This window comes from Syngnathus typhle, linkage group LG15 (genome assembly GCF_033458585.1).
Source record: "Syngnathus typhle isolate RoL2023-S1 ecotype Sweden linkage group LG15, RoL_Styp_1.0, whole genome shotgun sequence".
NCBI lineage: Eukaryota > Metazoa > Chordata > Actinopteri > Syngnathiformes > Syngnathidae > Syngnathus > Syngnathus typhle.
In genome coordinates this window covers 10,341,091-10,367,176 of record NC_083752.1, presented here as the reverse complement: position 1 = coordinate 10,367,176, position 26,086 = coordinate 10,341,091, and the positions used below count along the sequence as shown (strand labels likewise).

The 26,086-nt window shown below is 46.0% G+C and overlaps 3 protein-coding genes across 10 annotated transcripts; 2 read left to right on the top strand and 1 right to left on the bottom strand.

Annotated features, from left to right (window-relative positions):
* Positions 1–1,518: 1,518 nt before the first annotated feature.
* LOC133168425 (serine/threonine-protein kinase TAO1-like) lies at positions 1,519–18,546 on the top strand. Of its 6 annotated transcripts, XM_061299984.1 has the most exons (22): positions 1,568–1,634; positions 1,734–2,340; positions 3,380–3,653; positions 3,760–3,831; positions 3,995–4,096; positions 4,298–4,343; positions 4,442–4,538; positions 4,617–4,730; positions 5,030–5,121; positions 5,197–5,290; positions 5,504–5,585; positions 5,834–6,001; positions 6,161–6,352; positions 6,607–6,771; positions 12,206–12,442; positions 13,464–13,592; positions 13,826–13,909; positions 14,332–14,451; positions 14,684–14,923; positions 15,028–15,240; positions 15,711–15,893; positions 16,024–18,546. In XM_061299984.1, the coding sequence occupies exons 3-22, from the start codon at positions 3,522–3,524 to the stop codon at positions 16,501–16,503; spliced, it is 3,042 nt and encodes a 1,013-aa protein (XP_061155968.1). In that variant the 5' UTR covers positions 1,568–1,634; positions 1,734–2,340; positions 3,380–3,521; the 3' UTR covers positions 16,504–18,546. The 6 variants fall into 6 exon arrangements, with proteins under 6 accessions (XP_061155967.1, XP_061155971.1, XP_061155969.1 ...); XM_061299983.1 differs by lacking the exon at positions 1,734–2,340 and having other exon boundaries at positions 1,519–1,634; XM_061299987.1 differs by having other exon boundaries at positions 1,543–2,340; positions 6,164–6,352.
* Positions 18,547–20,059: 1,513 nt separating this feature from the next.
* ttc1 (tetratricopeptide repeat domain 1) lies at positions 20,060–24,740 on the top strand. 3 transcript variants are annotated; one of them, XM_061298891.1, is made up of 8 exons: positions 20,064–20,292; positions 23,281–23,554; positions 23,636–23,696; positions 23,770–23,882; positions 24,035–24,071; positions 24,140–24,288; positions 24,412–24,466; positions 24,536–24,740. In XM_061298891.1, the coding sequence occupies exons 2-8, from the start codon at positions 23,282–23,284 to the stop codon at positions 24,664–24,666; spliced, it is 819 nt and encodes a 272-aa protein (XP_061154875.1). In that variant the 5' UTR covers positions 20,064–20,292; position 23,281; the 3' UTR covers positions 24,667–24,740. The 3 variants fall into 3 exon arrangements, with proteins under 3 accessions (XP_061154874.1, XP_061154872.1, XP_061154875.1); XM_061298890.1 differs by having other exon boundaries at positions 20,060–20,292; positions 23,254–23,554; positions 23,636–23,882; positions 24,012–24,071; XM_061298888.1 differs by having other exon boundaries at positions 20,061–20,292; positions 23,636–23,882; positions 24,012–24,071.
* A 4-nt stretch (positions 24,741–24,744) lies between these two features.
* On the bottom strand, positions 24,745–25,660 carry pfdn1 (prefoldin subunit 1). Its single transcript, XM_061298892.1, has 4 exons — positions 25,551–25,660; positions 25,111–25,277; positions 24,964–25,048; positions 24,745–24,872 (listed from the first exon to the last, which is right to left on the bottom strand). Exons 1-4 carry the CDS (start codon positions 25,608–25,610, stop codon positions 24,789–24,791), a joined length of 396 nt encoding a protein of 131 aa, XP_061154876.1. The 5' UTR covers positions 25,611–25,660; the 3' UTR covers positions 24,745–24,788.
* Between the last annotated feature and the right edge of the window lie 426 nt (positions 25,661–26,086).

Below are 26,086 nucleotides of genomic sequence, written 5' to 3'. Positions count from 1 at the left end.
AAAACAGCAAGGCCAAACAGCAAGCATATATTGCAGTAATATTGCGGTAAAGCATTGATTAGAGAACGCATGATAACATATATTTACATTTTTCTAACAGAGATGATGATTGTTAGAGTGGTGCTCACTCTAACTTATTTTGCAAGAACCACACGGAGACAAGTTAGTCGTTTTGGGCACCTGCAGGCGGAGAGTTCACTCGTCGCTGTGCTTACAGCGATGGTCGAATGAAGTCTGACTCTCGCTTCCCACAAGAGCATCTTTATTACGAGAAAAAGGGTGGGGGTGACAGTGGACTGAATAGACAAGTTAAAGCCCTTGACCTCTAGATTAGCAGAGCAGGGGATGTTTTACGACATTGTGTAGGATGGGACAAGCTAGGTTATTTATTACTGGTTACACACCAACATAAGCATAAAACTAATCTACCTAGGTTATTTATTACCGGTTACATACATTCCAACATAATCATATGATCAAGATAGTTTTGGAAAACCCTGACAATGATTTGTCTGAAAAACAGTTATTCACAATCTTTATGATGATCAGTCTGTTGTCAGTCTGCTATGCAATCCTTTGTTCCCGGGTGAGAGTGAAATGCAAGAGTTTGTGGATAAATCACACTGCCTTTAATAATTTGGATGCGGCGCCATGGAGAAAACGGATGTATCCGCCGTCTCAGATTTGTTATGTAAACAGAAAATCAGAAGTATTGAGGAGAGCCCCAAAGAAACGGAGCAGTATCACTAATTTGTTTTAAATTTGTCATCCTTCACAATTTAAATTGACAAGTTGGGCTCTTATTCAGTTCCACCTTGCCATTCCTCTCAGAATGCCAAAGGTGGCGCCAGCTGGCCTTAATAGCGTCCCCCATTATTTACGAGGGGGCTACCCTCCTAAGCCACAGCTTGTTGTCTCAACTTACATGCACATATATATTAGTGTCGTATTGGGTAACACACGCATGCTCCTATTTCACCTGTTGGTCATGCATTCTTTTGCTCCTTCAGCATTCCGTCTTCCACCATTCTATCATAGTTTCTCTCGTTGCTGGCAGAGCAGGCCCCCTAAGTAGAGCAACGAGAGCGCACTCTACTATCCGTTACTTTTGGTGGTTTTACAAACACCCAAGCTCACCCCCATGCGCGCTCATGAGCATAACCACACGCACGCACTCACGAGCACGCACGCACACACACACACACTTCAAGCGTCCCTTCGCGCGCAAGCTCAAACAGACAACATTAAGCTGACAGAGTTCACAAAAATTACACACGGACACAGAAGACATACAACGGGATTCGAATCCATTTCCACATTTTGCTTCTTTCCAACTGCTGCTGAGCAGTTTGGTCATTTTAACTGTCATCCGAGCAGATGCACTGACAAATACGCACGTCTTACTTAACTTATGTTTCATTTCGTTCCTAATAGCGCTGTATATTTCCCCTTTATTCTGCAGAATTTAACTTACTATTTGTCGTTCGGAAGCAAACCGGAAATGTATTGTGAAATGCACCGGAAGCTGCGCATGTTTGGTTGAAGCACCTTGACAACTGATGAGTTGAGGGACGTTAGCGTTAATCGCGTCAGCGAATCTTTCTCCTCTCCTTATGCGCACGGAATCAACGGCTGTAAGTTATCATTGTTTTATTGGATAACTTTATTATTGTTTATAAGATAAGAAGAATACTAACAGAAGAAACTAAGTGTGTTTGTTGTTTCACTTGCAGTTTCACTCGTTGTGTTTAACACTGAATAGAAATAAAGGGAGCAAGACGCTTTGAATCCTGGCTCAAGTGTTCTATACATGAGTTTGGCTGGCTGATGAACTGTTGACAACGTACACGAAGTACATAACGCACAGGGAGATCAGTATAACTTTTGTTGTGTGACAATGTCCTTTGTGCTCCCTGTCCAATCTTCCCTTGCCTCCTTCTTCCTATGTCTGTTTCTGCCGTGTCGGTCCGTTTGTCCTCTCGCGATTTTGTCATTCACAACATTGCCTGTCGGTGGCAGCAGGCAGGCCCGAGTCGTCGCCTTTCGCAACCGTTGCGATGCCGCCGCCGAGCTAGCGTGAGTCCACGGAGTATCGACGCGACCCATACCGGCTGCCCGACAGACAGCACCCGGCACCACCACCAAAATGCCAGGCCTTTTGCTCCCCAGTCGAGAAGACTTGATCTGCAGTTGCCCGCAGCCGCGCTAGTTAGCCGTCGGCTAGCGCTCCAAGCTCGGATTCCCTGGAAGGACGCTGGCTCGTCTCGTTTCAGCTTCTCCGGGCTCTGGCGGCGCCTCCCACTTGTCTTTGCCAAGCTGCGAAGATTCACCTTCCGCCAGGTGGGTCTCGCAAGTCCAGCAGTTAGGACGGACGTTAAGCCGCTAGGCTAGCCGGACAAGCCAAAGTTGCTGTCGTTCACGCCTTCGCCAATGACAGCGTTCCAAACGAGTCCCAGCGCCGCTTACGTGACATTTCGGATTCCTTTGCGCGACAATCTGCGTAACACATCGATGCGCGCGGGGGCAAAATGTGGCCATTGGGATTGTTGTGCTAACGGCTACGTTAACCTGCCGAGCGTTCGGCGGCGGCGGGAGGGAGACGGAGCGCGCCACTCCCTCGACGCTGCCGCACAACGCTCAGCAACATCACGATTGTGTGTGTGTGTGTGTGTGTGTGTGCGCGTGTGCGTGTGCGCGCGCTTATTCATCCACAGGTAAACCATCTCTAGTCCCTTTTATCCGGTGAGCAAGTAGCCCCGTGTCCATTAAAGGCTGGACAAGCACAACGGCCCTTTTTCATGATTAAATGTCAACAGCTGAGTGCTTTGGATCGGCGCTGTTGCGATTCCATTTGGTTTGGTCTGTCTCAACCGCATGGCTTAAGGATTTTTTCCTCTCCCGGGTTTTGACCAATACAGAGAAAAACAGCAATAGATATGTTTCGGAATATCCCCCCCAAATGTTTGTGAGGCTCAACTGGGCCTTTACAACTTTCTGACAAGGCTAGTCCCGGTGTAGCGTCATCCCTGCTATCTGTACTGAGAAGACCCTTAGAGAACGATCATCTCTTATCTGCTCACACGACGAAGGATAGACGGAATCGAAAACTGGACGGAACATGACCCTTCATCGAGACGCTGGCAGCGCGCAGAGACTCTGGGCCAACTCTTAAACGTGCTTCCGACTTAGTCTGAGACTGTGGAAACGGTCAGGTTGGACTAAGCCTGGCATTGGAGCGTAGAAAAAGAAAAAGACGGAGACGAAACACAAGCGAGAGGTGCCGATATGTCGGCCATCCTGACGGCCGACAGTGCTAGTGCCGCATCCTTGGGAGAGATTTTGATGGGTTTGCTTGTTTTTGCCTTCCTTGTCCTGGCAGGCGTCCACGGGCGTGTCCACGTGTCTCCTCCGATGAGCGCGGAGCCGCTCGGGCGTAGCTCAGCAGCCTCAGCGTCCCGCGGGGTCCTTCCGGGAGGCGCCCCACCAGCCCTCTAGCCATCCGGCCGGCCACTACGCTTGTCATGCCATCGTCGGCGCGAGCGGGGAACCTGAAGGACCCCGATGTGGCTGAGCTCTTCTTCAAGGAAGATCCGGAGAAACTCTTCTCGGACCTGCGCGAGATCGGCCATGGCAGCTTCGGCGCCGTCTACTTTGTACGTCCGACTGAGTTTTGCCCGTAATCTATGTGCGCGCCCGCTTCTAGAAAGTGAATGTACTAATGATGGTCACCTTTCTGTCGTTGCGGATGCGACCGAGCAGGCGCACGACGTGCGCACCAACGAGGTGGTGGCCATCAAAAAGATGTCGTACAGCGGGAAGCAGTCCAACGAGGTGAACCTGCATGCTGAGTGTCTTTGAGCCCTTCTTCTGTTTTGACTGCTCTTGAAGTACTGTCCAGTGCCATGCTCAAAACCTCATGGGTTCCATTTTGCAGTTTAATTCATTTTTGCCACACGCAGGTATTCTTTCACCTTCTCCTTTGTCGTGTCCTCAGAAGTGGCAGGACATCATCAAAGAAGTGAAGTTCCTTCGGAGGATCCGACACCCCAACAGCATTGAGTACAAAGGATGTTACCTGCGCGAGCACATCGCCTGGGTTGGTCTTGGCTGTCAAATGTGAAAAACATGTTTGCTTTGAAGGACGTCGAGGTCCTCAAGAACTCAAATGGACTGGATTCATTTCATTTTGCTTAAGAAGCAACAAATGGGCGTCAAAGCAAATGTGAACAATGTTCAACCATGGCCTTGCCGGTGCTTATGTGGCGCTTACATATGTGCGTACATGTGTGTCGCACAGCTGGTGATGGAGTATTGCCTGGGCTCGGCCTCGGACCTCCTGGAAGGTGAGCTTGCACCTCGAGCTCCTCGTTGTTGACCGCAGGGATAGGCGGGAGCAAAGATGCTCAATGAGCTGACCCTGCTTGTTGCTTGTGTCTTGCAGTGCACAAGAAGCCTCTGCAGGAAGTGGAGATTGCTGCCATTACGCACGGCGCCCTGCAGGGGCTGGCCTACCTGCACTCGCACAACATGATCCACAGGTGGCGACCCGCCCTCTGCGCACCCGCCAAGCCCACCCGCCCGCCACCTTAACACTTTTTGTTCATCTGGTGCCACAGAGACGTGAAGGCGGGAAACATCTTGCTGACGGAGCCGGGACAGGTCAAACTGGCTGACTTTGGCTCCGCCTCCATCGCCTCGCCCGCCAACTCCTTTGTGGGGACGCCCTACTGGTCAGTGCACCGCTAACGAAGTGGTCACCACTTAAATGCCACTTTGACATTTTCTTTGGATGGCTTCTCAACTTCCGGTATGATCATTTTCACATCTGCATTGGGCAAAACAAAAGAACGCAATTCCTTCCAATTCAGGTTGCTTGCATGTTGCTCTATTTTTCAAATCTACGAGCTGCCTGAGAAAACCGACAGCCATAGCCCGGAGCTGAGTGTCGTGAACATCCACAACAGCAACAAGGTCAAATGGCATTCCAAAGCGTACGTTTTGCATCCTTTGTCTTTTTTGTCCTCTTCAGGATGGCGCCCGAGGTGATCCTGGCCATGGACGAGGGCCAGTACGACGGCAAGGTAGACGTTTGGTCTTTGGGCATCACCTGCATTGAACTCGGTAATGTCTCTGGACAGTCCAAATCGCAAAAGTCTGAGAATGAGAATACCAAATCACAAATCATCGTTGTTGCAGCGGAGAGGAAGCCGCCCTTGTTCAACATGAACGCAATGAGTGCCTTGTACCACATTGCTCAGAATGAAAGTCCCGTGCTTCAGTCCAGCGAATGGTGAGCACGCACGCACGTATGTTTTTCTTTCGAAAGAAACCATCTGCAGGTGACGCACCACCGCATAAAAGCGGATCTTCGCAATGTCTTGAACTGGCTCCGTCTTATCTCCTCAGCTTGCTAGCATATTTACATTATGATTTTCAATGGCACGTTTTTGCAACGATGATTTCTGCAGCGGCTCACGAGTGAGCCCTTGTATTGCCCTCACAGGAGCGATTACTTCCGCAACTTTGTCGACTCTTGCCTTCAGAAGATCCCGCAGGACCGACCGCACTCGGACGACATGCTGGGCGTAAGAACGCACACACGCTTGCTCTTTTCACACATTTTGCGACTTCATTTGCATTGACAATGTGCCGTATGTCCAAGTCAAGCAACGACATGATAAATGTCCCATTTGCATTTTTTAGAGTGTATTTATTTCTTGGTGTTAAGTACAATGAGGACAATTATTGTCCCGTCACCGTGAAAGGAAGACAAACAAATGGACGCGTTGACCGCGGGAAAGCCGACACTGCTTGTTTTGGCATTGGCCCGCAGCACGCATTCCTGCAGCGCGAGCGTCCTGACTCGGTCCTGACCGAACTGATCGTGAGAACCAAGGACGCTGTGCGAGAGCTGGACAACCTGCAGTACCGCAAGATGAAAAAGATCCTCCTGCCGGAGGCCCACAACGGACCGGCTCCGGAAGCGCCCGACCCAGACGAGGTAGGGACAAGATAGACGTCAACTGCGACCTTGAGTATTTGGCACACGGTTGCCCCCGGTAGCTCGCTGCTAACACGCCATGCAAAACGAACTGAGGAAAGTTCCAAGAAGGTCTTCTGGTACTGCAGGTTTTGCTTGTGCGTTTGTCTCCCGCTTCAGGAGGCAGGCGGTGGGCGGGCTGGCACGGTGAACAGCATAGGCAGCAATCAGTCCATCCCCAGCATGTCCATCAGTGCCAGCTCGCAGAGCAGCTCCGTCAACAGCCTCAACGACGGCAGCCGCAGCGAGCTGGACCTTATGGACGGCGACCGCACAGTCATGTCCAACAGCTCTGTCATTCACCTCAAACCCGTAAGCAAAGCTCGTCACCATTTTAAAATGAAAAAATCCGAAACAGAATTTGAGTCAAAGTGCAAAAGAGAAGTTGTCTTGTTGTTGTTTTTGCAAATGAAAGTGTGTTTTTTGCACAAGTTCTTGTCCAAGGACTAGCACAAACTCTGCTAAAATGCATGAAAATAAGGAATAGCAATTTTTGCAAGGTGCCCCAAAAGGCCAGCTTTGCACCGAATCGCGTATTTTGGTTGCAAGTTGTGGCGTGTTGTCAGCAGGAAGAGGAAGCTTTCTCTGGGGATCAGGCAGCAGGCAGTCAACTTTCGGAGCCCCAGGCGGCGGCTGCAGTGGCGATCGCGGGAGCAGCTCCAATGGCGGCGCCTCCCAGGAAGCATCAGCGCAACCGCGAACACTTTGCCACCATCCGCACCGCCTCCCTGGTAAGAAACCTCAACTTTGACAAGGCAACGTGTGGGTGTCAACATTAATATCAATGATTCATTATTTTACTTGAATTGCATCATTTGTGATTACTGTATTTTCGTGACAATAAGGCGCACATAAACGCCTTTAATTTTCTCAAAAAACAAAGGCGCGCCTTTTAATAAGGTGTCCCTTTTGTGTGGACCAAATTCAAAAATCTGTCGTTGTTTTGTGTGGCTTCTATAATATACAGGCGTAATATGAAGACCCAATGAACCAATTAGAGCAGTGATCCCCAACCTTTTTTGCGCCACGGACTGGTTACGTGTCAGAAATATTTTCGCGGGCCGGCCTTTATATAAATAAATAATACATTTATATAACTAAATAATACATTTATATAAATAAATAATACATTTATAATAAATATATGAATACGATGAAATAAAATGATACGACTGGCATAAAAACAAGTATAGACGACATTAAAATAAATCTCACCATTACATTGAATTAGTGGGAACACTGAGCTTGTTTCTCAGAAACGAGCCGGTCCCATCTAGGCGTAATCGGAGACAATGACACCCAAAGTGGTTAAGGTTTGTCTTTTAATGCAGGATGCTTGGTCTCCATGTGCAGTTTTGAGGGTTTCATTGCCTCGTTAGCTAGCCTGTCGCCACATATTATGCAGAGTGGGCTTGGCGCGTCATAGTCTTTTAAATGCAGCTTTCCTTTTCTTAGAAATCGTAGCCTCTTCTTCTTCCGTCTCCTCATTGGGCTTTTTTTTCCTTTCCGAAGAAGCTTTCCAAACATCTCTGTTTCTTGCTCATTTTTGCTTGCTTCGCGGGCTCCGCTGAGGTGACATGTCACGTGACCGAGACGAGCGTCTTGACCTGAACCGACGGATGTAATTGGGAGAGAATCGCCAATTTTTTTTATACTTTTCAAAATAAATACTTACCGTATTTTCCGCCCTATAAGGCGCACCTAAAAACCTAAATTTTTATCAAAAGTCGACAGTGCGCCTTATAGTCCGATGCGCCTTATATATGGATCAATTGATGAATTTGTTGATCCATGCTGGTTGTACACAGTGCTCTGCCAAAATGTTTTAGTACGACTAGTAAATTACAAGGTCGCATCGCTTTCCAACATTACGGTAACTGTAGTCAGGGGGCGTCACCGAATAGCTGTTGTACCCGCGAGGCTATTTCATTTCAAAATAGGCTGCTCCGTTAATGTTTCGAGTAAATCTACAGATCGATATGGAAGGGAAACATAGGTAAGTAGTACCAATGCGTTAGATCGAACTTTAGTCAGTTCTGATCATTTTATAGGAGATCGTTTGAGAAACGCGATTGTTTACACTTTGCTGAGGCTCATGGGAGATTGCGAGCTGAGGCTCATGGGAAATTGTGGATGGCTAATGCTATAACAATAGCTGCTATACGCGCGAGGCTATTTCATGTCAAAATAAGCTGCTCTGTTCATGTTTCGAGTAAATCTACGGATCGATATGGAAGGAAAACATAGGTAAGTAGTACCAATGCGTTAGATCGAACTTTAGTCAGTTCTGATCATTTTATAGGAGATCGTTTGGGAAACGCGATTGTTTACACTTTGCTGAGGCTCATGGGACATTGCGAGCTGAGGCTCATAGGAAATTGCAGATGGCTAATGCTATAACGATAGCTGCTATACGCACGAAGCTATTTCATGTCAAAATAGGCTGCTCTGTTAATGTTTTGAGTAAATCTACCTATCGATATGGAAGGGAAACATAGGTAAGTAGTACCAATGCGTTAGATCGAACTTTAGTCAGTTCTGATCATTTTATAGATCGTTTGAGAAACGCGATTGTTTACACTTTGCTGAGGCTCATGGGAGATTGCGAGCTGAGGCTCATAGGAAATTGCGGATGGCTAATGCTATAACGATAGCTGTTGTACCCGCGAGGCTATTTCATTTCAAAATAGGCTGCTCCGTTAATGTTTCGGGTAAATCTACGGATCGATATGGAAGGGAAACATAGGTAAGTAGTACCAATGCGTTAGATCGAACTTTAGTCAGTTCCAATCATTTTATAGGAGATTGTTTGAGAAACGCGATTGTTTACAGAGGGCTCGTTGGTTATTGGCTAGTGGGTGCATACCGCAACCCTAGTCAACCTCAGTTTGTTGCAGTAAAGCTTCTATTTTATGCGCCTTATAGTCCGGTGCGCCTTATATATGGACAAAGTTTTAAAATGGGCCGTTCATTGAAGGTGCGCCTTATAACCCGGTGCGCTTAATAGGCCGGTAACCCAATCAGACGACTGTATGTAACACATACGGGAGTACTTACCTCCGCCGCCATTGGTAGATAAATACCAGGGCTGTGGACTCGGTTCGGACTCGGGGACTCGGACTCGGTCGGACTCGGTCATTTTTGCCGGACTCGGACTCAGTGCTGATTTTGACAGAGTCCACCGAGTCCGACAATAAAAAAAAAAGAAGCAAGACGCAGCCAGAGAGTGTCAGGTTACAGTCAGCGCGGTAAGAGTTGGGAGAAGCAGTAAAAACTCCACCAAACTCGTCGTAATGACCCGTGATATGTTATATCCTTACTATTTTCCAGGTTCTTAGATAGCAAGAATAGGTCGGCCAACGACGTGAATGATAACTGCTTTATTCCTTACTCACAGTGCGTTCACAGGGCGTACCACAACAACACAGAATGCGCCCATCCCACTTCCGGGGTTTTTCTACTACGGAATTTGAGTTATCCCAAAATACACAACATCTCTTCCCCTCTTACAATGAACGTGCTATATGAACCTATAACTTGACATCTTCAAGATCTATCAATAACTACCATTAAACAATTATCATATATGGTCCAGACAATTATACAATAATATTCCCATGAAACCTTAACTTTGGGTGAGTGTGGACTACGTTGAATTATACCGAATTATAGCGAAAAGCCGATGTCGTACGGCGTCGTACGGCGTCGTACGGCGTCAACACTATGTTGTTTTCAATAAAAACATGAAGAACTCACGTTTGCGTCAGTCAATTTTAATTTTTATAAAGGATTATTCTCATTGGATGTCTTTAAATTCATCCGCGTTCTGCCATTGAAGCGGGGTGCATTCAAAAACCAGTCGTACAGACGGAAACGTTTTGTGATCAAATCTTTCATAACGAGAATGATTTGAGTGAATTGATTTGAATGAATAATTGAGACAAAATTTCAGTTCTGAAGGCTCCTTTTGTCCCAAGCAAAGTGACAGATGGTGGGGAGGGGGGATAAAAATTGTAAAATCAATTCACTCAAATCATTCTCGTTATGAAAGATTTGATCACAAAACGTGTGTGGCTTTTTCTTAAATGAACACGTTTGACATTGCTATCGTGTCAGCTTTTAATTACATTGCGCTGTCATGTTAAAGCAAATTAATAAATGCAACAATATTAATTTGCTTTGAAAATACCTGAGTAATAAAATAAAATGGATGGATGGATGAATGATGATCACAATTAAGTATAAAGTCTCCTTTGTAATATATACTCCTTGTAGCCTGTACCCAAAAAGAGGAGTTTCTTTGCATCGAGGTTTATGCAAAGAGCTCACGTAATTATATTGTTGCGTTTTGGTGAAATGAATGAGGGTTCCGTCTTTGAATGCACCCCGCTTCAATGGCAGAACGCGGATAGCATCAAATGAGAATAATCCTTTATAAAAATTAAAATTGACTGACTCAAACGTGAGTTCTTCATGTTTTTATTGAAAACAACATAGTGCTGACGCCGTACGACATGGGTTTTTCGCTTTCCAAATAAGGGGTCGTCACTAATTGTGTTTAGATAAATGTCTGAGCTATAATGGTGTAATTAATGATTAAAACTTGAAAATATCTGTTTATTGTATTGTTTATATGTTTAATAAAGACAAAGCCATCACAAAACTGTTGTAATTATTTAGATTTTGATCTAAATTAGCCTTGAATAAAGACTAAGCAGTCACATGAATTAACAGAAAAAATGGACAGCCGGACTCGGACTCATGGCCAAGAGGCCGGACTCGGTGCAAAAATCCGACCGAGTCCACAGCCCTGATAAATACTATTGTTTGAGCAAAGTACATACCTCCGCCGCCATTGATAAATAAATACTACCGTTTGTGCAAATCTGTAAAGTTGTTTTGTGTGGCTTCTGCTACACAAAGACGTAATATACAGGCACCCGATGAACCAATCAGAGGACACTACGTTTTACGTAGTTTGGGGCGGTAGACCAATCAGGACTGGATGTGACATGTAGAGGAATACGTACCTCCGCCACCATCGGTAAATAATACCATCGTCCGTGCAAAGTACGTACCTCCGTCGCCATTGATAAATATATACTACCGTTTGTGCAAGTCTGTAAAGTTGTTTTGTGTGGCGGAAGCCACACAGAGATGTAATATACAGGCATAATATGTAGACCCGATGAACCAATCAGAACTCCACTGCCTTTGATAAATACAATCGTTTGTGCAAAGAAAATAGCATTAGGACCCTCTAAAATAGCATAGACAAAGAGAAATGCTTACGATGCACAATTCAAGCTTCCTGGAAATCCGGGATCATTGCCGAAAAGCAACGTCACAATGATGAGGGAAATTGGCATGTCAGATTGCGAACTTGCCCAACTGTTTAATTTGGATGCAGAAGATGACGACTTGAACGGATTTGCGTATGAATAATGTGAGTACAGTAGAGTACATGGTTAGACAGTAGAATATAGTACAACCGAACTCACTTTCTTGCTCACGTGACGTTGTTTTGTGTTTACCATAAGTCATGGCATGCATGCGCCCTATAATGTGGTGCGTCCTATGTGTGGGTTAAATACAAAATAGACCCTGTAATTTAGTCTGCGCCCTTTAACCCGAAGCGCCTTATGGTCGTGAAAATACGGTACATACGTCCAAAAAGGCTCCTTTTTGGACATATGAAATAAAAACAAAAATGTATCAATTATTTTACCAATGTGGTTCATGTTTATTCTTATTTCAATAGAGAAAATGCTCAATGAAATAATTCCCATTATTATTCACAATAAATTAATCAAGCAAGGATTTAGACCAAATAAATGTATGTGAAATGATTGATATTTTAATTAAAAAAATGTGACGTGAAAATGTGAAATTGCTGCAAATGTTTTTTCTTTTGTTTACAATTTATCAATCAATTTAATCAAACCAAATGCTTGACTCATATTGTTTTGTTTTATGTAGGACAAAGTATGCACCCATTTCAACAAATTCATTTTGGGAAATATTGATTGTATTTTGCAAATTTTTTTATTTTATGAGGACTTTTTGTGTATCCCTAACAAAAGTAACACTCACTGAATTTTGAGGATGCACTATCATGTCAATGCATCTCTCTGTGGCTGTCTCTCTCGATTCGCCCCGGTCCAGGTGACGCGCGAGATGCAGGAGCATGAGCAGGACTCGGAGCTGCGTGAGCAGATGTCGGGTTATAAGCGCATGCGGCGGCAGCACCAGAAGCACCTGATGGCGCTGGAAAACAAGCTGAAAGGCGAGATGGACGAGCACAGGCTGCGTCTGGACAAAGAGCTCGAGGGCCAGAGGAGCAACATTACCCAGGAGATGGACAAGTTGCTGAAGAAGCACCATGCCTCCCTCGACAAGGATGTAAGAACACACGCTCATTTGTTCCGAAGGGACGTGTTGGAAACAAGTCAAAAGGGACAAAGTCGCTTTTGAATATACTGTGCCCCAGTGACGTGCGGTGAGGTTCATGACTGGGGAGGTACTGACATAGGCAGCCGTGTGATTACGCAATCCTCAGAGGAGGCTAGACAGGACATTGGCTCCTCCGAGCGAATCGTCTTCCGTTTTAAAATAACTGTAAAGATTCAGCGATTTTTGGTTCAAAATGATACCAAATTATTGAAATTAAAAGGAAAACGACTTTATAATAAAAACAATTGAATTTGTTTTTCCCCTTTTCATGATGGCGTAGTCTCCCTTGCCGCCTCTGACCGCACGTTCCTGCTGTGCCAGCATTTCTAGACTGGAAACATTTTTTAATCGTTTTTCGCGCACGTGTGTGTGTGTGTGTGTGCGTGTGTGTGTGTTTGTGTGTGTGTGTGTGTCAAAAGTCAAAAAAGTCAAAGTCTGCTTTATTGTCAACATCTTCACATGCCGAGACACACAAAGAGATCGAAATTACGTTTTCCCTATCCCACGGTGACAAGACATATTACACGATAGACATACAAGTAAACGACGCAATATAAAAAACAAGAAGGCACAAACAATAAATAATAAGAGTAACAATAAATAATAAATAGACAACACAACGAATAAAAGCCAGTGTGCATACAGACAGTAAAAGTACAGGACGCTACGCAGAACGGGGAAGCGAGTTCAGGATCCTGACAGCCTGGAGTATGAAGCTGTTTGAGAGTCTGGTGGTGCGGGAGCGCAGGCTTCTGTACCGCTTCCCAGAGGGCAGAAGCTCGAACAAAGAGTGAGCGGGGTGACTCACATCACTCACAATCGTGGTCGCCTTGCGGGTGAGATGGAAGGTGTAAATGTCCTTCAAGGAGGGGAGCGAAGGACCAATAATCTTACCAGCCGTGTGTGTGCGTATGTGTATGTGTATATGTATGTGTGAGACAATCTGCCAATGCTTACTACTGTGTTACAGCTGAAGACTTTCGCCAACGACGAGAAGAAGTTCCAGCAGCACATTCAGGTGCAGCAGAAGAAGGAGCTCAGCAGCTTCCTGGAGTCGCAGAAGCGGGAGTACAAACTCCGCAAAGAACAGCTCAAGGAGGTTCAAAATGGCCATCTGCTCCTCTTTCTTGCGGGGGGGGGGGGGTAAAAATCCCTGAATGATTGCAAATGCACCAACTATGTTTGCAATCATTCACTCACTCCTTCCCTACTCCCTCTGCCTCGTCTTTATCCGCTCTTTCACGCTCACTTTTTCTCCTCTCACTCATGTTTCCCTCTGCTCTCTTTCTTTCCCTGTCTATTTTGGTCACTCCCTCTCTCTTTCTTCCTCAGGAACTGAGCGAGAATCAGTTGACTCCCAAGAAGGAAAAGCAGGAGTGGTTGACCAAGCAGAAAGAGAATATCCAGCATTTCCAGGTCACATTGCAAATTTTCTGCTCATCAATTTATTCATTCTTCCTTCTCTTATGTTCTCTGATACTTCTGTTGTTTTTTTCTCATGCTCTTATTGGTGAGAGTAATTGTTCTGATGATCTTTCGGCTTGTTGTCCTGGTATTTCTTTGAACGGTTCTTCTGGTGGTTTTGCTATAAACAGATCTTGTGCCTTTATTGGGTTTTCTTGTGAAGGATCCTCCCACGGTTGTAATAGAGCTCTATCATCACACTTGAATTAGTTGTTCTAATGCTTCTTCTGATAATGCTTGTCTTGGTTCTTCCATATGTGCATCAATTCTCGGATCTTCGGATCCCGCTGCTACTTCTACTACTTTTGGTTCTGATGCTCCTGTTGTGTCTTTGGATCTTTATGGTAATATTTGTTGTGCTGTGTGCACTCTAGGCTGAGGAGGAAGCCAACCTGCTGAGGAGGCAGAGACAGTACATGGAGCTGGAATGCCGCCGCTTCAAGCGCAGAATCCTCATCGCCCGGCACAACGTAGAGCAGGACCTTGCAAGAGAGGTTGGACACTCATTTATAGCGCACTCAACGTATCCCGCGCGCAATGTATCTTGACTTCCCATTTGGTGATCGGGGAGAATGGACAGTTGCAAAGGCTGTATTGTTACTGTGTTTGCAATCATTCGCTCATTCCTGACTTCACCATCACTACATAGTTTCAGTGGACATTGTAGGCCCGCTCCATAAAAATATGCCCCAGAAACATCCTTACCAGCCAGTGGCGGTCTTCTAGGAACTGAACAAGCGTCAGACACAAAAGGACCTGGAGCACGCCATGCTCCTGCGGCATCACGAGTCCATGCAGGAGCTGGAGTTTCGGCACTTGGCCACCATCCAAAAGGCTCGCGCCGAGCTCATCCGCACGCAGCACCAGACGGAGCTCACCAACCAGCTGGAGTACAACAAGAGGAGGGAACGAGAGCTCCGTCGCAAGCACTTTATGGAAGTCCGGCAGCAGCCCAAGAGCCTCAAGGTTGGCATGGATAAACACAGGCGTACACATTACATTGCCTGTAAAATTTGCAAAAACACCAAACAGTTGCCTGAATTTGTGTTTGTGTCTGTATGCGTGTGAAGTCTAAGGAGCTCCAAATCAAGAAGCAATTCCAGGAGACTTGCAAGACTCAAACCCGTCAGTACAAAGCTCTGCGCAACCATCTTCTGGAGAGCACGCCCAAGTGTGAGCACAAGGCGGTCCTAAAGAGGCTGAAGGAGGAGCAGACCCGCAAGTTAGCCATCCTGGCCGAGCAGTACGACCACTCCATCAACGACATGCTTTCCACGCAGGCTGTAAGTTCCTCACCCGGAGCACCAACTCCGACCCCGAGTTCATCGGCTTGAAACATGACAAGCGACATTATCCCCACAATTAGAGACGCAGTGGAAGGAACATTGATTTGCCAGTTGAACTGGTTTCCCGTCCAAGCTACTAATTCCTTTTGCTTTTCTATCAAATCAAATGAACTGAAATGCTACTAAAGCGCTTTTTGAAGGATCTTTTCCATCACCCCCAAAAACACTTTTGATATTATGTACGTGATCGCAAAAAGCAGCACACCTTTCTCTTTCTTACTCCGACTTATTAACCACTTTTCCTGGTTCTTTTCCTGGTTATTTTGTTTGAGATAGAAGAACCAGGAAAAGTGATTAACAAGTAAAAACAAAATGAACTTAGTACAACTATTAACCAGACAGTTGAACCTAGTGTTCTAGTCTACAAGCGATTGAACGTGTGGTGGTTTTCCGTTTGTGTGTGGCAGCTGCGTCTGGACGAGGCTCAGGAGGGCGAGTGTCAGGTTCTGCGCATGCAGCTGCAACAGGAACTGGAACTGCTCAATGCTTACCAGAGCAAAATCAAAATGCAGACGGATGCTCAGCACGACAAAGAGAGACGAGACCTGGAGCAGAGAGTCAGCCTCAGGAGGGCACTCCTGGAGCAGAAGGTGAGAATCCAAGCTGGCATCCTTCGTTATAACATCCAGATGCCGTTTGCTGTTCTTCCATGAATTGGTTCAGCTCTAGACTCTATTACATAAAAATCACATTACCCCCTCTGGGTTTTCGTGTCCTCAGATTGAGGAGGAGATGCTGTCTCTTCAGAACGAGCGTTTGGAGCGCATCCGTTCTCTCCTGGAGCGTCAGGCCCGGGAGATTGAAGCCTTTGACTCTGAATCCATGAGGCTGGGCTTCAGCAACATGGTCCTTGCCAACGTGGCCTCAGACTCGCAGGACGGCTGGAGAGGTGGCGCCGGTGCTCCGGGGGGCGGCCACTGGCCTGCCGGAGGAAGTAGCGGAGGGGGCAGCAGCAGCCACCACCCGCAGTGCAGCTCCCAACAGCCCTGGGGCCAGCCCTCCATGGCCGGGGCACCGCCCCCCTGGAGCCTCCATCACCCGCCGGGCGGAGGCCAGAGGGCAAGTGGAGGCGTGGGGGCCGGGGGGGTGAGGAACAGCCCCCAGGCCCTGAGGAGGACATCGTCAGGGGGCAGGAGCGAACAGAGCATGAGCAGAAGCGCTAGCATCGCCTCCAACGCCTCGCACCTCTCCTATACCTAACGCGCCCGCATGCACCATGATGACATCAAGGTCAACATAGCGTTCCCAGGAAATTGAGGAAACACAAAAGCTGCATCGCTACCCAGCATGGCCAAAGCTCCTTCCAGTTAGCATCACACTAACTGAGGCCAAGAAAGCTAATAGTGCTATGGCAGCCTCTTGCCTCTGCATTGTGTTTGTGGCAAAAGTTTGAAATCCTAGCTGTTTTTCAAAACCCGCGACTTCTCTTTTGAATCCTTAAGATGCAGGTCAGACTTTAGCCCTATGCGTGTGTCATGTCTGCCATTTTAGCACCATGCTAAAGCTATGTTAGTGCCATGATTGCCATGTTGATGCTGCTGTCTTACTAGTGTTCTCTGATCTGTCAGGTATGTACGTCAAGGCGGCGTCACCACCACGGTAGAATCTCCCTGGCATCCGTCGCGTCCTCGTTGCCATTTCAGTGACACACCACTTTCACGTTAACCTCCTTCTGGCGTCACGCTAGTTTCTTTTCGGCGTCATATTCTTCTCAGCGTCATACTAGCGTCATAGTAGCGTCCTGTCTGATTAGTGATATGTAGCGCCATGCTACACATATACTTTATCAGTGTGGTGCCAAGGTCGTGTCTGTGGTGTGCTAATCTCATGTTGCCAGCACAGTCGTGTCGAGTCTACCATGTGAGTGTCAGGCTAGTGTCATGTTAGCGTCATACTAGTTCCCAGTAGTGTCATAGTGGTCCAGTCTCCCATCTTGGCATCATATGGTCGGTCTCCTGCTCGGGTCATATTAGTGGCAAAAAATCCATCTCGATTGTAGAAGTGAGACTTGCCAAGCTAATGGCTTAAAGTGGTGGTGTTCTGATGGCAGCTGTTGACTTTCTACTCAATCCTGCGCCTGCCTCGTTGAGCGCAACATGCAAAGAACATGTTGGAAGTACATGTTTAAAGGAGACCTCCTGAATTTTTGTCTGTGTGCAAAAGAGCTCCCAAGTGTCTCCACAACAAATCCATCACATAGTTTGTGCACTTCGGCCGCAGAAATGCTCACTATTATGGCTCAGCATCGTCAGCATATGTTGCAACAGATATATTCCTTTCTGTTGCGTATTGTCACAGAAAAGCTTCAAAACTACATTTCACTTAAAAAATGCTTGTCTTTGCAATGAAGGTGTCTATCATGAAGCAGTAATTTTACCACAAAATTGCCTCTCCCGGCTCATGTCTCAGAAACTCCATGCTGAAAACACATTGCCACAGAATAGCTATGATTTTTGCTACAAAAAAAGGCTGACAAAATAGTGCTAACTTTTTCACCAGGCAGGATGCTGGGTGTTTGGCTGCTATGCTTCTGATACTTTCCTAGCTGTCTACCTCCTTATCTTCCTAGTTTCCTTTCCTACTTACTTGCGATCCTCACTCCCTGGCTTCCTACCTTCCAAGTTTGGTTCCCTTCTACCATCTTGGTAAGCCTCCTTCTTACCAGCCTATCTTCTGACTTCCCTACCATCCTAACCTCCTACCTTTGTTGCATTTGACATTACCTAGATTCCTATCTTCTTCCCTTCCCATCCTCTGACCCTGCTAGCATCCCTCCGAGCTTCCCTCGAATAGTGTCCGGCCGGCTCTGCGTCACTGTCCTCTCCCACCCCACCCAACAACAAATACAAGACAAAACCCATCTGCTGCTTCCGCCTGTCAATCAAAGTGTAAATATGTACATGAAGAGTATTGTAGAGTGGCAAGGTCCCATCGTACGCTGTATGAGAGCGTATGGTCAAACGTGTTCATATTGTCAGTGGTGTCAAAAGTTTCATGGGAAATTTAACGTCCCCGCTGTGGGCAATCGGAGCTTCTGCTGTGGCCACGGCCCCGGTGGTGGGCGGAGTCAAGCCCGTACAGTCTGTCAGTATTATTTGCTGTCGGTGGAAACTAAAAATAAGGAGAGAGACGTTATTGCTCGCGGCGGACATGTGAAAACAAAATAAATTTTATGAGTTGCTTTCTTTTTGTTGAACGGGGGCTACTGGAGAAAGATTAACATGTAATAAAGTAATCTTTTTATTTTTGGGTCTTTGTCGTTATTCTTCGATAACTTTACACTGTTGATCAAACCAAGTTGTAAGAATATGAAGGGCTGCTGCTAACGATTATTTTAATAATCAATTTATCAGTTATGTCAAAGAACTACGGAAGAGGATTAGGGCCAGTGAAGAAAAAAAAAACGAGGGGTGAAAGGATTCTGACTTTATTCTCAGAATTCTGACTTTAAAGTGGGAATTCTGACTTTATTCTCAGAATTCTGAGAATAAAGTCAGAATTCTGAGAATAAAGTCAGAATTCCCACTTTAAAGTCAGAATTCTGAGAAAAAAAGTCAGAATTCTGACTTTAAAGTCAGAAATTGGGAATTCTGACTTTAAAGTCAGAATTCTGACTTTATTCTCAGAATTCTGACTTTAAAGTGGGAATTCTGACTTTAAAGTCAGAATTCTGACTTTATTCTCAGAATTCTGACTTTATTCTCAGAATTCTGACTTTATTCTCAGAATTCTGACTTTATTCAGAATTCTGAGAATAAAGTCAGAATTCTGACTTTAAAGTCAGAATTCCCACTTTAAAGTCAGAATTCTGAGAATAAAGTCAGAATTCTGAGAATAAAGTCAGAATTCTGACTTTAAAGTCAGAATTCCCAATTTCTGACTTTAAACTCAGAATTCTGACTTTATTCTCAGAATTCTGAGAATAAAGTCAGAATTCTGAGAATAAAGTCAGAATTCTGACTTTAAAGTCAGAATTCCCAATTTCTGACTTTAAACTCAGAATTCTGACTTTATTCTCAGAATTCTGACTTTAAAGTCGGAATTCTGACTTTATTCTCAGAATTCTGACTTTATTCTCAGAATTCTGAGAATAAAGTCAGAATTCCCACTTTAAAGTCAGAATTCTGAGAAAAAAAGTCAGAATCCTGTCACCCCTCGTTTTTTTTTTCTTCACTGGCCCTAATCCTCTTCCGTAAAGAACGTATCGGAGGTTTTCTTTTTTTAAACAGAGTTGAGGTTTTATTCGTTTATTCAAAAACGTTATTTCAAATAAGCCACTTGCAGATCTCGGGGTTGCATTGTGGGTAAGGTAATGACTACCAAATTTAAAACTGGTGGAAAGCAACGCTGAAAGCGGGATTTGGACCATTTCAACCTCTGTGTTTTTTTAATCAATTTTCAACATGCCTGTGTCGTTTGATACTCTACTCTCTGTTGAGACTTGACAGGATTAGTTACGTTTTTAATTAATTGACTGGAATAAATTTAGATTTGAACGATTAGACTCTAATCGCAGTCTAATGCTCGAATCATTAGAGCATGCGCAGATGAGATGTGCTTCACCTTCAGAAATCGATCAAATAAGTTAGGTCTTTTATACACATTTCTTTTTACATTTACCGGTTAAAATGTTTTTTCCAATCAAAGTCAATATCAAGAATATTTATTTGATGATAGTAATTCATTGAGTCAATATCAAGAATATTTATTTGATGATAGTAATTCATTGACTTGCCCACACGGGGTGGTAACTAGCCATATTGTCACATCTATTGAAACAAAAGACCAGAATTGTCTTGCAAGTATACATTAAAAAAAAAAAAAACATTTCTAAACGACAAACGCATCTGTTTTGCTCTGCACCAGAATGAGCACTTTTTTCTCAAAACAGAAGCCGGGTAAGATGAACGTACTGAGGAAAGCGAACGACGACGAAGAACAACCCGGAAGTGCTTTGGATAATTCATAGAGGGCTCGCGTTGCTAACAGGTAAGTCAACTAATCAGACGATGTGGTCGGTTAAGTTTGTTTTTCCTCTTAATGTCATTTTGTGAAAACGTTTAGATGTCCAACTGTTATTTGAGATCACGACAGTAGCTGTTTGCAAACATGTCTTTCGACTTTTTAGCCTTTACTCCGTTCGTAAGCATCGTAAATCCGCAGTACCAAAAATATTGAAGTAGTGTACCAGCCTGCCCCAGGAAAGCCGTACCTGTAGCCTCATATCACAGTCAAAGGGCAGAAGCTACAGCAGGGGTGGGCAAACTTTTTGACTCGCGGGCCGAACTGGGTTCTAAATTTGGACCGGAGGGCCGGACAAGGAGCAGATGGACGGAGGCGTTGTGTGAAGTCATATAAGCGACCTGTAAAGGTCATTGCATAAAAGATCTTGGCCTTTAGTAGGTAGTAAAGCATGGATATTCCAAACAATTTTTTGAAAACAAATGCATTTATTAACAGCATTAAAAAAATAATAATTCACTAAAAAACTGCTATCAGTGATTCTCATAAAATACGACACTGTTATTATGAATAACAATCTCCATCACTTCAGTGCCTGCAGGTCAGATTAATGAAAGATGTTTATCTTATGAGATCACATCAAACGGCAAACATTCTGACCAAATATATCATCTTGAAGAATCGGTGAAAGCATACATCCAAATAAAGTAATCAAAACAGCAACACGGTGAGGGGTATCTGAAAATCAGAGCAGAGTTTTAACTCGCAAACACCTGGTAACAGAGGTGAGGAAACGGGAAACACCTCCTTAAAGTAAGCCTTAAGAACTTTACAGGTTAAGATTAGTCGCAAATAGGTGGTGCATCAATGTCCTTGAGCATCCTGCATTGTTTGAAAATGAGAATGGTCGCTAGTTTCAATCCCTGCTATGTGTACAAATCATATTCAAAATGCATTTTTTTACAATAAACTTGAGAGCCTCCCGTTCATTTTCAGTAGGAACAGTGTTGTTGGTCTCCCTTTTTTGCTAGTGCGTCATAGTCTGGAGTAAAATTTGTTGTGGCAATTCTTAGGCGAGATCCGAGGTGTTGGTCCGTTTACCTTGATCTGTGACGGGTTGATGTTGATGTGGCTGAACGTCACGTCGCGTACGTCGAGCCAAATTGTCCACCCTTTTTTAACATTCGGCACTCACTTCTTTTTTTCGGGCCACTCATTTTAATGGAAGGATTCCAGGGGAAGGTTTGTGGGTGGCTTTAGCGCAAAACTGCATCTGAAAGCTCAGCGCGCGAATTATAAGAATGTTGTCGTCAAAGCCCACGCTCTAAATTCGGGACTGATACGAATAGAGCGAGAGTGCGCCAAGTCCGTACTACTGAGTACGTACACGCACTTGTAAGTGTGCACCGAGCTTTCTGACACGGCTTCCGGTAGTAAATGCGCAGGCGAGCGCTTCGCCATCTACTGGGAAAACGCAGTCATTGCAGGCAAAATGACCAAAAAAAAAAAGTTTAATAATACAATTTGTTCAGGGTTGGCGGGCCGGATTAAACGGTCCCGTGGGCCGGATGTGGCCCGCGGGCCGTAGTTTGCCCACCCCTGAGCTACAGGCAATGGACAACTTCACCTAGCAAGGCAGTACCCTCTCACGAGCGGTGAACATCCACGTTGAGGTCAATAACAGGATCGCTAAGACCAGCGCTGCTTTCGGGAGACTCCGTGATTACGTGTGGGAGCGAACGGGACTCAGTCTGTCAACTCAGGTGTAGGTCTACCGCAGTGTGGTTCTTACCATCCTTCTCTACGCCAGCGAGACCTGGATGGTCTTCAGTTGACACGCCCAACAGCTCAACTATCTCCACCCAAGTTGCCTCTGCAGACTCCTCCGCATCAAATGGCAGGACAAAATCCACGAAGCAGGGATGAGAATTTTTCGCGGATCCGCGGATTTCCGTGTTTTTTTCCGTCGAAAGTATTTTCGTGAATCGTGTAAATCCCTTGACAAGATTATTATTTTTTATATGGGGCAGCTAGCTGGCCGGGCAACGTTAGCCTCGGCGACTCTCGCGGGCATTCCCCCGCCCGCCGCGACAGCGTATGACCCCCCACCCCCCGCTACTTTTACGTGCTTTTTCACATTTGCCATTCTCATCCCTGACGAAGGTCCTTGAGCGAGCTGGCATGCCCATCGTCTATATACAAGTCAGATACCCTCTTACAGAAAGCACAGGTCAGATGGGCTGGGCACGTCGTGAGGCTGCCTGACTGCCGAAATAGCTGTTGTACGGCGAGTTGTGCCAGGGCAAACGGACAGTGGGAGGATAGAAGAAACGCTTTAAAGACGGCCTCAAAGCTTCCTTCAGCATCGACACCAACAACTGGGAGATGCATGCTCTGGACCACCCAAGCTGGCGATGATGGCTCACGACTGGAACTGGTGCAGCCGAAACGTGATGCAGCACAGAGTAAGACGTGCTGCGAAAACGTGCTGAAGCCAATGCCCGAGCTGCCTCCATTACAGCGACTATACCCACCCACCTGTGTCCCACATGTGGGCAAGCCATCAGGGCCTGGATTGGCCTCATCAGTCAGACCCACAATCCCTGCTCATCAATCTAGTCAATGGTCATCTTTGAATCCGAAGCACGAATAACAACAATTCCGCAAAAAAATACGAACTTGTTAATTTCTCTTGATTGTCTGGAAACAAATTCATTGTATTCTGTCCTGTGTGTGTGTGCGTACGTGCGACATAAAACAAATCGTTAAAATCCATCACTTAGTCAGTCGCTTGTTGTGAAAGGTTCTTCGAATCTGATTTTCCTTCAAGTTCAAGTGGTGATAGAAAAAAATTGATAGTATTACAATTTTCGACGAGTCACTAGTTTGGATCAGAAAGGTTCTGGGAGGCCTCTTCAAGGTCGTGAACATGGGCATTATGAAGGTTCTGAATTTTTTTACTTCAGGTAAAATCTGTCATATTAGTAGTCTCCTCTCTGTTGTTCGTTTGTTGAGGATGAGCAGGCCAGCGGATGAGCTGAGAATTAGCGAGGAGGACGCTGTGGACCGGGAGGACTATTTTGACTGCCAAGAGACTTTGGAGCATCCGGACCGGGACGGACGACACGCCAAGACAGACATGAGACGTGAGACGCTGGACGACACAAGAATAGAACCGCTTGAGAACACGCTGAACGATTCCGATGACGACTTGAAGGAGCGCGGAGAAGAAGTGGAAGATGAGCATCAGAAGGAGGAAGAGGAGAAATTGACAGAGGAGGAAAAAGAGGTAAAAGCAGGTTAAGTTTGATGTCAAAAACACACCGGCACGCTTTGATGGGCCACCGCCGTCACCTTTTTGTCACCTCAGAGCCGACGATTGCACAGTCTCATCTTGAAGGAGGAAGGAAATTGCCACTTTAAAAATGGAGGTCAGCTCGAGCATCATATTCACCAGCATAGTACACGCGTCGCTTTTGAGCTGCGTAACGTGTGTTTGCGCAGATTGGTCTCTGGCGGAGCAGAGCTACACGCAAGCGTTGGTGTTGTGTCCGCGCTGTTTCAGCCAAGATCAAGCCATCCTGTTCTCAAACAGAGCGGCTGCCCGACTGCACCTGGTAAGGCAGCACGCTCATGCTAACACGTTTACTCCGGCGCAAGTAAGCAAAGTCTCCCAAGTGGACACGCCAGCTTACGGACGAGGTGGCGCCAGCCGTGCATTAACAGGAATAGTTGTACTAAAACAGGAATGTTAACCCTCTTGCATCAGGACCGGAAGGATGACGGGATTGCTGATTGCTCCAGAGGTGAGTGATTTTTTCAAGCTAACTGTGGAGGGCTGCCAGCCAAATTGACTTCATGGCTCTCCTGCCAGCGTTGGAGCTGAAGCCAGACTACCTGAAGGCCTTGCTGAGGAGGGCTGAGCTCTACGAGCAGACAGAGCAGCTGGAGAAGGCGCTGGACGACTACCAGAAGGTCCTGGAGCGAGACCCTGGGCAGGCAGCGGCCAGGCGGGCCTGCGTGGTGAGTTCAGTCCAAAATTTCGGAGTTGCTGTTTTAATTGGGGATGGGACGAGTTGTTGGAGCGGGCTCTTTTGTTTGTTTGGGGTTCTGATCTGGAAGTCCAACTCCTTCCTGTCTCCACAGAGGTTACCTCAGCAGATCCATGAGAAGAACGAGAAGCTGAAGGAAGAAATGTTAGGTAGGAAGCCACGTTGTCCGGATTTGTAATCGGGACTGTTGATCCATGACCTTTATTGGCCTCGGGCAGGTAAGCTGAAGGAGCTGGGGAACATGGTCCTGCGACCGTTCGGCCTGTCCACCAGCAACTTCCAGGTCAACCAGGACACCAACACGGGCTCCTATTCCATCAACTTTGTCAACAAGCCCAACAACACGTGACTGCGCCGCACCGTCTTTCCACAATAAACCTTTGCTGTCCCATCCCAACCCCGGGCGGATCAATGAGCAATCAATCAGTTGGTGACAAGTGCTTTATTGAGCTCGAGTCCAAGACGGAGCAATTACTGAGCTCTCCGGGACAGCAGCATCTCCCGAATGTTGTCCTCTGCCTCCTTGACGCTGCGTTCCAGGTACACCTTTTTCTGCTGAGATGCACAAAACATGCAACGGAAAGTTCGTCACAGGAAATCACTCATGGCTGAGCTTAAAGGGTGCTACGTGAAAAGAAGCAGCTACCTCCAGTTCCTTGATTTTCTCCTCAGCCGTCTTCTGCTTGACCTTGAGCTGCTGCGTGATGTCGTCCTTGAACTGCAGAATAAACCTGAAGTGCATGAAGGCGGTCAGAGTGTAGATCGCTGGCAGGTGGACGGCTGGGAGACTCACATGCGTCCAACGCCCTCGTACATGCGCGTGCTGTCAGTGAGCGTGTTGATCTCTGCGTGAGTGAGGTTGGCGTGCTTCTGCACGTGCGTCAGCTGCTCGATCTGCAGGTCGGCCAGCTTCACCTTCTGCTGTGTGTCAATCATCTTCAACTGCAGCTCCGAGAAGGCCTGACGCAAACACCAACTCGCTTACTTGCATTCAAAGGGCGACCCGGACCACGCCTTCACATCCGCAACATTATTTTCTATACACACGCACCGGCCTCGCGGTCAATCAACAACTAGTAAACAATGGGCTGATCACCCGTCAGTCTCGGCGCACAACCGTTGCCATTCCCATCTATGAACATTTCGAAGCTTATACGCAAAGACACGTGAGGCCTCGAATAGCAAAACAATGCGTCGTACATGTTGTTCGTGCATCTTTATACGAGGAATTACCTTCTTCAGCTCCAAATCGACGGGCGCCGCCATTTTCCTGACAGCTCTGGTGTTGCGCATGCGCCTGACCGACTCCGTTTGACAATATCCGCAACCGCACAATATTTCATTTTTAAATCTCTAACACTAATTGGGATTATTCATCATGCGGTTTTGTTCATATGCGTGTGTTATATTTTTGTTGTTTTTACAACGTCTTAGTCATCCGTGAATCTGAAACTTAGCTCAGAGACTCACTCCGAAAACTATTTCAGAACAAAATAGATTACAGTATATTACAAAACAAGCAGCATCTCCCACCCTATCCTTCTGCTAGATATTTGATTGGCCCGCTCGTGTTGCAAATTAATATCCTTCAACGTTTACTTCCCGGTTCTAAAGGGAGAGAAAAGCAGACCTTAAAATAATAAAATTATTGTTAATATTAATAAACATGTATATTTTTGAAAGCTGAAACCGAGAATCATTTTTGTTTGGATGAGTTGCATGACTCGGCTCGGTGGGGCACTTGGGTAGCACGTCCGCCTCACAGTTAG